The 12461-nt window shown below is 38.9% G+C and overlaps 1 protein-coding gene and 1 long non-coding RNA gene across 15 annotated transcripts in view; both read right to left on the bottom strand.

Annotated features, from left to right (window-relative positions):
* Positions 1–2507: 2507 nt before the first annotated feature.
* Positions 2508–9788, bottom strand: LOC113921439. The gene is made up of 3 exons (XR_003519689.1): positions 9701–9788; positions 6738–6796; positions 2508–2563 (listed from the first exon to the last, which is right to left on the bottom strand). It is a non-coding gene; the product is annotated as an uncharacterized LOC113921439 (long non-coding RNA).
* Positions 9789–10972: 1184 nt separating this feature from the next.
* The window catches only part of KIF21A (kinesin family member 21A), a 145146-nt gene continuing 143657 nt past the window's right edge, over positions 10973–12461 (bottom strand). For all 14 annotated transcript variants that reach the window (XM_027593156.2, XM_027593157.2, XM_027593161.2 and 11 more), the window contains one exon: positions 10973–12247. In XM_027593156.2, the coding sequence (XP_027448957.1) occupies positions 12154–12247 (94 nt within the window). In that variant the 3' untranslated portion in view covers positions 10973–12153. The remainder of the gene's footprint in view (positions 12248–12461) is intronic.

Here is a 12461-nt window from a genome sequence, read left to right as displayed (position 1 = left end):
ATTGCTTTAGTTACAAAGCCCTATGGGTTTAAAGTAGTCTATCTCACCCTTAAGTCCTATTGTTTTCACTGTGTAATTTTGTAGAACGTCAAAAAATGCACAGATGATGGCCACTGAAAAACAAAAACAGAAACAAAAATTACAAGTATTGGCAAGGTTGTGGAGAAAAGGGAATGCTGTGCACTGTCGGTAAGGATGTAAAATGGTGTAGCCACTATGGACAGTAGTAAGGCGGTTCCTCAAAATATTCAAAATGGTACTAACATACGATCGAACAATTCCAATTCTGGGGGGAATGGTTGAAACAAACGGAACAAAAGCACTAATCTGAAAAGATAGATGCACCCCTCTGTTCACTGCAGTATTATTTACAATACCCAAAATATGGAAGCAACCTAAGTGTCCACTGATAGACGAATGGGGAGAGAAGATGTGGGATCCACACACACACACACACACACAGTGGAATATTACTCAGCCATTAAAAAGTATGAAATCTTGCCATTTGTGACAACATGGATGGACCTAGAGGGCACTATGCTAAGTGAAATAAGTCAGGTAAGGAAGACAAATATACATGATTTCATTTATATGTGGAATCTGAAAGACAAAATAAACAAAACAGAAATAGACTCATAAATACAGGGAACAAATTGGTGGCCGCCACAGGGGAGGGAGGTAGAGGGATGTGTGAAATAAGTGAAGGGATCAAGAGGTACAAATTTCCAGTTATAAAATAAGTAAGTCATGAGGATGTAACCTACAGCACAGGGAATAGAGTCAATAATATTGTAATAACTACATATGGTGACAGATGGTAACTAGACTTGAACATTTTGTAATGTATATAAATGTCAAATCACTATGTTGTAATCTGAAACTAATATAATATTGTATGTCAACTATATTCCAATAAAAATATTTTATAGAATTGACATCTTGTATGTATATTTTTAGGCAGAATTACATGAATTTATATTGTTAAAATTACATATTGATTTTTTTTAAATCTTAGTTACTTATTTATTTTTAATCTTTCAGTCCTTACAGATCTACCATATAACTTCTCCAATCACCTTTTTTTTCAATCCATTTTCTATCCCCCATTATTTAGCAAAGGATATGATCTCCAAAAATTTTTTTAAATTTTTATTATTTTATTATGTTATGTTAATCACCATACATTACATCATTAGTTTTTGATGTAGTGTTCCATGATTCATTGTTTCCGTATTTGAGAGAGAGAGAGCATGAGAAGGGTGGGGAGGGGCAGAGGGAGAAGCAGACTCCCCACTGAGCAAGGATCCCGAAGTGGGACTCGATTCCAGAACCCTGAGATCATGACCTGAGCCGACGGCAGACACTGAACTGACTGAGCCACCCACACGCCCCTGATCTCCAAAATATTTAAAGAATTTCAGACTGAATATCTACTTCATCACGCGGTGGGACTTCCATATAGTGGTTATGTTTTAGATACTGTTTCATCATTAGCCATTCCACTTTATAACATAGAAAATTATTTTGGCACTAATCAATAGCACACGAGTCATCTGTGAGAATATTTTTTCTTCCTCACTGTCACTGTAAAGTCTATTAATAGCACTGCTAAAATGATATTCTCTGATTTGTGGAAATTTCACTAAAATCCTTGATGATTAACTGTTGACAATCCCTTTGCCAACCTTACCTAGTGCTGCTTGTGTTGTCCGAGCCATGAGTTTGACAAAGAAAACATTTTTTTCTAAAATGACTTTTAAAGATTTCAAATGTTGACAACCCTTTTTATATCCATTGTCCGTAATGTTACAGTAATATTTCCTCACTGGCTTTTTAATTTCTTATGAATATTACATGAGCAAACAGGGAAACATCTTTTCATGATCCTTTTATCCTGTGGTAATCATTCTCTTGATAACTTGACATCCTCATCATCTCCTTGATGGTTCTCAAAATCCAAACTAAACTTAATGGAATAGAAGAAATTAATTCATTTGAAGTTCTCCCCATCGTTGCCCTAATAACTTCTAGTATAGAGGATAAGATTATTTTTTTCTTCTTTCCTGTTTGGCTTATCATATTTTGAAATCATTTATGCAATTCTTTGGAAATATGACTTTTTCCTTATATTTTTAAACATTTCAGTGACAGAAGTACAGTGTTTAAACCTCCCTTTACATTTAAGAAGTATGAAATATCTGACTTTATCAACATGTTTCTTTGTAAAATATTCAGTTAATCTTGATGTTTTCATGACTTCAATAAAAAAAAAAAATCTCGCTGGCCAATTAGGCTAACAGCTAACTGGTCACTTGTGAGCAAAGCTATGAAGCCCAGTTTCAAATATTCAATTGAACATTATCAACTTTTTTCCTCATTTTTTGACATTTTAAATCTGCCCTCTTGTAAAACTATCTGCTAGACATGACTTTGGGTTTCCTGCAGGTATCTCAGTCTCTAATAACCAAAAGAAAACTCATACTCTTGTTCCCAAAATGAGTTCATTCTTTCATCCAACAAATATTCATTGAGCTCCAATTATGTGGCAGGCACTGGGTTGAATCTGGAAGATACAAGGTGAACAAGATCAGATAGATCTTTTGCTCAAAAAAGCTAGAAGTCAAGAAGGGAAGGCACACAAATCAAACACAATAGGTAATTACAAATTCACATAAGTTATGTGAAGAAAGGGGTACAGCTCTTTGTTGTAAACGGATTTGTTCTGCATTCAGGAATCACGACATCCTAATAAATTCAAGCATGAAATAAAATTTGGTGGATGGGCTGGAATTAATTGAGCAAACGGAGGACACACCATGTGCAAAGGTTTGGTACATGGTCAAACAAAGGCCAACGTGTATGGAGACCTAGTCATAGCCCCAAATCCCTTGGTCTTTGTCCAGAGAATCATGGAAATCCTCTTAACTATTCTAAGCAGAATTTGACCGAAGCAAAATCTTATCTGGAAAACGTCACTCTGGAGAGCAATTTGGAAGGGTAGTCAGAGTGGAGGAGAAGAAACCAAAGAGCAGGGTATGGCAGAAACCTAGGTCAGAGAGATGATGGTGGGTAGCAGCAGAAGAGAGGGAGGAACACTGAGGTATGAGGGACTGGGTGCAAGAGCAGATGTGACACACAAGGGAGAAGTTTCTACTCGACCCACTCCGCAAATTCCTTCAAACTGCCTGTTAATTAACTGCATGTATGGAGACATCTCTCCTGGATAACACTCTTTCCGTTAGGGTGTTTTCAAGGGCTGGGAAAGAAACCCCTGCTCAGACACATTTATCAGTAAGAGTATTTATCATCTCGCACAATGGGGAGTCCCAGGTTTTGGCGGGCCTGTGGTCAGCCCGCTCTGACATTCATAACACTGTAGTCATTCCAAAGCTGGATTCCCTCAGGCTCAAAGATGGCTTCCAGCACAGGTGAAGTTACAGGCTTGCTAAATCGCACCAGCCGGAGTGCGGGGAACCTCTGCAGTCATGGCATATTAATCTTTCCCCTCAACAGACCCAGGAACAAGGTCAGCAGTCCTTACCTACATCCATAACCACTGCCAGGGGAATGCCAGGTTTTGCTCTGTCTAACCCAGGTTCCTGAACCACTACAAAAAATAACATCAACTTAGACCAGTGCTTCTCAAAGTGTGAGCGCCTCACCAGCAGCATCACTATCTTCTGTGAACTTGTTAGAAATGCAAATTCTTTTGCATCAGAAACTCTGGGGATGGGACCAGGCAATCTGCGCCTTAACAAGCCCTCCAGGTGATTCTGATGTGTGCCCTCTAAAGAAGCAGCAACGGCTCAGGCTGATCAGAACAAGTCATGAGGTTTCCCTGAATCACATAGACTCTGCAGGGTAAAATTAACTCCTGATTAGAGTTTGAGAAAAACATGTGTGTGGCTTAGAGTCTGCCCAGTATGAGAATACCTCTCCTCTTTAAGTTAGGTTATACTTAAAATTTTTTTTAACTTAATAAAACAAACTTTTCAGGACACTAAGAGAGACTAGCCAAGTAGTTTTCAAGCGCCCACGATTCCTTATCAAATGCAATGCACAACAATTTCTAGATATTACACTTTTTTCCTTCAGATAGGAAAAATTTGAATTATTCAAATGAGCTGTCATGATATTGTTGCTCACACAAGTGCTGGGGGCAGTTGCTATTTCTCACCCTACTCCATAGACAGCCCCTACATGGACCAGAACTTATTCCAGTAAACAGAGAGAGTGTCTCAGTCTATGAAACACTTTCCATAAGACAGAAATGTGCTCAAGGAGAAATCCAGTTACAACTTTTGGGATACAAAAGGACAAGATTTTCCTCACCTATTTATGGAAAACTGAATTATCAACTATTGCAAACAAGCAACAAATAAATAAAGGCGCTTAGGCAAGAGATCATAAATGCATTTATTCTCAAACTCTGCAGCTAGCTATCTAGGAAAGGACACAGTGATCTTGACATGCTTTGCTTAAATAGTCAAAACATATTAATAATCCATGAGGTATAAAAACATTTATTATTGAAGGACCTGGAATCTCAGACCCCTTCCGGAGATTTTCCTGTGAGTCTCTCATTGGAATATGAAATAGATAAGGCTACTTTAATCAGAGAGTTGCTTAAACTGAATTTGTCAGGAAAAGGAAAATGGTTTACAGTTATTTGTTCTCTGTTTCTGACATCTGTGCCAATTCCAGAGTGTAGAAACTCAGTTTCCAAGAGATCATCATTTGTTTTGGGCTATGATCTCGTTTATAAGTAGAGGTTCTTAGCTGCAAATCATCGCAATGAACTCTGCTAATAGTTCAAAAGAAAAGGAATATACTGGAGATTATAAGGTAATGTGCACAATTCCCAGGGGAGTCAGAGAAGGAATGGTGGCTATGCAACCAGGAACAATGTCCAGAATCATACCTCACAACTGGTTGCTTTTTTCTTGAGTGGGCACAAACCCCATGGCTTGTATCATTGACACTAACACTCAAACTTCTTCCACTGCTTCCGTGGAAAATGGCATTCGCCCCCACTACCTCCATCACAGGGATTCGGTGAGCTACCAACTCTTTTGGGTCAGTAGCTTCCAATTCAAAGTCTGTTGCCAGTGGCTTTAAGGGGCCAAGTCTAAGTCACATGCCACCCTGGCCACAAAGGGAGGTAAGGGGAATGACTCACTGGTATCTAAAGTGAGAAGGAATTCATAAGGTGGGAATATCCTAACACAGAAAATTGTTCAAAGGTGCCAAGAAATCCAAAAGAATGGCAAATATCCACCAGATTCAGACTTAGGATGCTTTCTATGTTTACACTCTGCTTTCCTTCTACTTTTTGCCATCAGTTACGGGTGAAGCTGGCAAATAAGTACAGCAGTCACACACTGTCCACACTTGTAGACTTCTTATCTTAGTGGATGGAAATGACAGAAAGCAAGCACCGTGCTATGCCCAATGCTGCCAGGCTGCCCCACTGAACCCAGGACAACATAAGAAAATCTCTATGATAGCAAAGTTCTTAACAGAGATCTCAATTATTCATAAAATAATGGGTTATTAGTGCTAGAGAAAATGTTAATACATCATCTTGTCCAAATCTTTCCATTTAATAAGTTGACAATTTTTTATCATGTTTATTTTTAAAAAGGCATATGTGACAGAAAACATTGTGGCACTTAAAATTTGGAATTTTTAATGAAAACTTACATGAAGCCAGAGTTTCCTGAGCAATCAATATTTTTAAGTGAAGAAATTCACTTTTTTTTTCTTTTTTAGAGAGAGAAAGCAAGTGGAGGGGGGAGGGACAGAGGAAGAGGGAGAGAGAGAATCTTAAGCAGGCTCCACACTCAGCATGGAGCCTGATGCGGGGATCAGTTTCATGATCGTGAGGTCATGACCTGAGCCAAAATCAAGAGTCAGACACTTATCCAACTAAGCAACACAGGTGTCCCAGAAATTCATTATTTTTAAATTGACCTTACTCAATAAAAAATGTATTAACCTAGGGCAATAGAGATCAAATAGTTAATCACCAGGGTTGGCTATTAGTAGGCCACAGACACCTTTGTTCAAATTAGAAAAACTGTCTTCCTAAATACATTTTCTTACTTCCATATGCTGAAAATTATCATTGTATTCTTAAATCCTTAAGAACAAAATGATTTACTGCCCTCCACCCTAAATTTGTTGTACAAATATATAAATTTATAATGTCTAAAATAGTGAATGTTATCTTTTTGGGTTGTGCAGTACACAACATGCACAACCATGCATGATAGCCCTGGTAGCAACCCCTCTCTGCAGAAAATCCGTTCTAGAGCATACTTTGTTAAATCATTAAGTACATGGATATACATGCCATACAGAGAGACTGCTTTAAAAAAAGATCTTAAAATTCAGTGGCTCAAAAAAAAAAAGTTAACCTACTCCTATGTAACAATCTCAAGCAGAGTTTGGCAAATTATAGTCTTTGGGCCAAATTCAGTGCCCAGCCTGTTTTGCATTGGTCCTCAAGTTAGGAAAGGTTCTTACAAATTTAAATCGTTGTTTAAAAAAAGAAAGAACGTGTGACAGTTTCAATATGTGGCCTGAAAAGCCTGAAATATTATTATTTCTTTACCAAAAAAAAATTTGCCGACCCCTGGCATAAAGGCTGATCTGTGGTCCAAGAGCAAAGCTCTGTGCCACAAGGCCATCAAGGACATAGGTTCATTCTATCATGTTGTTCTACCATCACTCACCCAGGATGTTGTCTTCATCTGCACGGTCAAGGTTTGCTCATCATCACCACTTCCACATCCTAGTTGGTGGAAAGGGGGAAAGCCAAAGTGAAGGCCAAGCACTTCTATTTTTAAAAAATCTAAGACCAGTACATCACTTCCCTTAGATCACATGACAGAATCATAGCATATTGTCATGGTTAACTGCAAGATCAGGTGGGAAATGTTATATCTGGCTGGGCAGCCATGTGCTCAGCTGAAATCCTCAGGTTTTTATTGCTAAGAGCAAGAGGGGAGTGACTGGTACTAGGAGAAATTAGAAATCTGTGCCACATATACTACACAGAATCCTCCTGATTTCCTCGGTTGACGCTGAGCTATTTCAAAAGGTTAAGATCTCCCATCATGCCCACACCACATATCAGGATAATTCCCATGGAGCGAATTTCCACAGTGGGGATTCCTGTCAACAATCAACACAGCTTTCTCTCTCTCACACACACACACACACTCACACACACACACAGACACACTCACACAAATAAGCAAATGTGAGGGAAGAAGGAGAGGAAGGCCCAGGGAAAAGGAGACAGGAACAGGATGGGGTAAGGCACTCATCAGATAAAGTAGGAATTTCAGGATCTTCCAGTTAACGGCCAAAGTAGCTGAAAATTATATTGTCCTCAGCCACTTACTGTCTTCCCTGAGGCTGGCGAAGACACTCCTAGTTGCCTGCCTCAGGCAGAGACTACTAAATATAAAAATGGTCTCAGTCTAATCTGAGGATAATAAACACTAGTCGGATTCCTGATGGGCGCAGGTGAATCCAGGTCTTACTGACATCAGGCATCCCATCAGCCGGTGTTTATTTGTTGGATATTTTGAGTGATGGTGTTACATGTTTACAACAGGTGAGGACCCACAAAACGGTCTCTCAGGTACCCTCTGCTTCTGTCCTCAAGTAAAACACCAGGCAGGTCTGAAAGCCTGAAGAACCTGTCTTAATTGCGTTTTCGGAGACCTTAGGAAAACTGTGGATCCCCACCCCTCCTTGGAGGATGAACAACCCCTGTGAATGCCTGCGGCCCTGGGAGGTGAGAGGCACCCTAAATCTTCCAGGCCTCGCCGACCTGGGACAGCTCAGACAACAGCACTTGAGGAGATTCCATTAAAACATAAAGCCTCTAGCCAACCAAAAAGTATTGTTTTCAAAGTAAAAAACAATTACACATCTTAATGAGAAAAGGGTATGGTCATTTTTGAGAATTGAATGAGTGTCCAGAAAAAAAAAAAAATGGAAGAAGTATCTTAAAACCCCGACAGAGACCACTGTAACTGGTTTAAGCAGAAAGGGATTTCAGAGAGGGGCGTGGCTGCTTACAAAATCTTGAGTAGGTGCTAGATCCCCACCCCCAGAACTAGCCCACGCAGTTTGGCCTCCGCCACAATCAGGAAGATAAGGAATCATCCACTGCCCCCGCTGCAGACGCCAGGAACCGCCTCAGCCGGAGCCACCAAAGACCGGTGCCCTGTGCCCTGCTTCTCAACACCCACAGCTGGTGCCAGATGCTGGGGCCCCATCACAGCTGCCACAGGAAAACAAGGGTTTCTACGACTTTACTGCAGAAGCACCGATTCCTCCTCACTCCACCTCATGCCTGGGTTCACATGCTTGGTGGGAGCCACGTTAAATGTGGAACCCAAGCTGAAAGCCTGAGAAATGTAGAGACTGCTTTTCCCAAATCCAACACACACACAAACATTAAAAGGGGTTTGGAGTCATATTATAGATGATGTAGTGCACATTTGTCACTATTTTTGTCTGCTGGCAGAAATCCCCCACAATACTGTATTTCACAATTTCTAGGATGCGCACTGTTTTTTCACAATTAAATATCTCTGAAATCAGATGCTTCTGACGCTCCCTGGCTTCTTAGATGCCCCCCTTTTCAGAGACACCCAAAGGGGAAAGTAAATGCTCGGCAAATGTTGGCTATTACAATCATTAACCTCATTAAAAAGAGGGGAGATTAATGGCAGTTGTGACATTTTACAATTGGTTCAGCATCTCATTATAGTTAGAAAATAGGATAGATAACTCTCATTTTTGTACCATGATACTCATACAGAGCAATCTGTACATTTTATATCTATGATTTACAAATACCAACTCCCAGTCATCAGTAACTGCACACTAACTGGCCAATCAAATCCCCAACAACACAGCAATAATACAACCCATTCTGAGGGTAAAAAGAATTTGAGCTGATTCTGAAGTAAGGCATAGGCATTGCTTAGGAAAAATTACAAACAACAGCACAGAACGATGTGTTACACATTGACAACTTCAGTTTAAGTTTCTATAAGATTCCGTATCAGCTGGGAAATAAACAAATGTGTACATAATTAATATGCAAAACATTGTCATTACTCTTTAGCTAAAGTGCGAAGATTTGGATGTGAAAGAAGAAAGAAATGTTATCTTCCCAAAAAAGAAGACCTCATTCTCAGGGGACATGGCATATATTTAATACATAGTGAGGAGTAATCCATTTTCGAATTTTAGAAGCACTATTTTAACTGTTTTAAGAGTTATGATTGGGGTGCCTGGGACGCTCAGTTAAGCCTCCCACTCTTGATCTCAGCTCGGTTCTTAATCTCAGGGCTGTGAATTCAAGCCCTGCATTGGGCTCCCCTGGGTGTGGAGCCTACTTCAAAAAAAAAAAAAAAAAAAGTCACTGTAAACCTTTCTGGATGAGATCTTTGAAGATGAACAGTATTTTTTGCTGGTTGGCAAACTAGCCCCCGTACAAGGAGAGCAAGGAGGGACAGACGGAAGAGGCAGGCCACTCCAGATCGGATTGGTAGGTGGCAGGTTTAATAAGCAAGGGGATTTATTTACGAGGCTAGTCTCCCACGGCCGCAAGGCAAGTAATCTCCACACCTGCCTGCCAGAGCGATAACAGTTTACACAGAGGCCTTACCTGGGTTCAGTCTCCAATACCATGTAGATAGTCTCAACAACACATTACTCCCTCAAGGCGAGGTCCTTGAAACAAAGAGACAGCTCTGGCTGTGGGGACGTGGGCAGAACATACATTCCAAGGGCTGGGGAACTGGTGAGCAGCCTCTGATTGCCCGAATCCAGCTCCTGGGTCAACTGGAGGTCACGTCCTCTCAGTGACTTTCCCCAACATCTTTCAAGATGTAAATCTTTAAAGGGGACTGCCTCTTTTACATGTTCATTTGAATTATTTGAATCAGATCAACTCTAGCTGAGCCTCCAGCCTTTTAAAAAGATAAAACAGACACCAGGCTTTGTGTTCTATGCAAGTAAACACAGAGCTCAGGACTGTGTAACAGACCTCTGATTGGACTCGCAGTCAGGGTCAGATGCCTCCAAGAGGGGTGAAGACTTCCCAGATCTTCCCTGTCAGAGCACTGACCAATCCATAATGAAAGTGCTGGATTTATTCTTTCTCTCTCCACTCAGAGGGCAAGTGTAAACCCAGTCTTGTTGCTTTTTCTGTCCCTAGTACCTGGCCTCGGGGATACTCAATAAACATTCATTAAATAAATTATCAAATGAGTGGTTGAGAAATAGTCCCGCGGAAAAAAACACTCCAGGAGCGTTGAAATTCAAAATGGTCCTAAAAATGTCTCTCAGGTCTCATCATAGTATTTTCCTCCAGGAAAGGAGAAAAAATTATAAAACAGCTGAATTCCTCTTTACAGGAAAATCCCTTTCTAAAAATTAAAAGAAATCCAAATTTCATTCTGAAATATAGCACACATACATAAAGTAAGAGAAATATATGAACAGTTTAACTTAGGACCCAGGTGTTGAACTAGAACATTTCTAGGACCCCAGAAGCATGGCCACACCCCGTCTACACTCTCAACTCACCTTCTGCCAACATCTGCCAGTCACCACCCCTCTATTTCTTCTTCAATAACCAATGTCACTATTGTCCTAACATTTGTGGGAATAATTTTTGTTTTACCACCTATGTTCAAATGCCTAAATTATAAGGTTTGCTTTGATTCCCTAAATAGTGACTTTCCTTGGTTCATCAAGATTAGGTTATGATTCAAACTTTTCAAGATTATTTCATGTCTAGGGAGCAAAAACAGGAATGCATATGAAGTGCTGGATAACAAAAAAAAAATGTCTTTCATTATATCACACACAAATAAAAAGTTTTACAAACACTAACCTTTTCATACAATTAGAAAAATAACGAGAATGAAAACAATTCAGAGCAACACGTTTATTGAAGCTCTCGCTAAGCTTTCATTTACAAGCAAATATACTCGGAAAAAAAAATCACAAGACAATATTTTAAAGTGTTATACCATCTACATAAAAATTAAACTTGCAGAATTTACAAATTAATATTCTGAGCAAACAGATAAATTATACATCCTTTTGCAAAATCCAATCTACAGCATTTAAAAATTCTGTTACAATGTAAGACAGTCTCTCTTTACAATCTACTTATTTACATAGCTTTTCCCACTGCAGATGATATAGTTCTCACCATAACTACCAAGGTTTGCAAACATAGTGTATTTAAAATATATTTAGCAGCATATAAAAAAAATTAGATAAAAGGGTAAGGAAATACTACTATTAAATAAAAATGAAATTAAAAGGTGATAATAGAAACAACTCCATAGGAAAATAGATCAAAATATATTTCTGTTAGGACATCAAAAATGTTTCCCATCACAGAATGTACGCACAGCACTAATAAAACAATTTAACAGCATTTTAGTCCTGAGCACAGAATATAGCACAGCTGTAAAACTTTGGTCAATACAAGTAAACATCAACATTTAACACAAACTGTTTAACATTCTTTGTTAGTAGATAAAGGTCATCAATTCCACCTTAGGAAAAATCATCAATAATATTCTCCTAATCTTATTTTTTTCCCGTTATATTAAAAGAGCTTTGAAATTTGGGAACCTTCTATAGACTGATATAAATACCAGACAAACGGACCACAATTTGACTAACATTCCCAATATGTTTAAATATATAAATCATCTAAACAGACTATACGACGAGTTACCAGTGGGTTGCATTGTATTCCAGGTGTTTTCTGACTATCACAAAAGCAGACATCTTATAATTCAAATAATTTTAAAGTGTTTTTTTATAGCTAGGCACAAAAATCCAGCCACAATAAAAGTGTGAATCAAGCAGTATACCAATTAAAGGATATATATGTATTGGCAGATATTAAAATTAAGCGCACAGGCTAGTACACAGTTTTATTAGAATACCATTTATATTCAGCAGTTGGATTCAGATATATTTTCCAGTTAATCCCATTCATAAGCTTTTGCCTAATAAATACAGGGCAACATTTCATAATGAACGTACAGAGTATTATCACAGTATTCAGTTTATGACTATCTTCATTCATGTTTAATTACTGGCAATATCTTCCCCCAGATCTCCTATGTCAGAGATCTGGCCATCTTGCAAATTGCGAGCCTTCCAAATTCTCACAGTTCGATCACTACAAAACAAATTAAAAATGAACATGTGAAAAGAGGCAGAAAGACAAAGAAATAGCTCTTAGAATCGTGTACTGTGAAGACATTTTCTGAAGAGGACTTCAATAGAGGTAAGCAAAAATATACATTGTCCCATACGTATATCAAACAGATACCCATAATAATGATATTAAAAATAGCTCATATTGTTGAGGGCTTACTATATGGCAGGCATTG

Source organism: Zalophus californianus, chromosome 9, assembly GCF_009762305.2.
Source record: "Zalophus californianus isolate mZalCal1 chromosome 9, mZalCal1.pri.v2, whole genome shotgun sequence".
NCBI classification, from domain to species: Eukaryota; Metazoa; Chordata; class Mammalia; order Carnivora; family Otariidae; genus Zalophus; species Zalophus californianus.
This window is presented reverse-complemented; position numbering and strand designations above follow the sequence as displayed.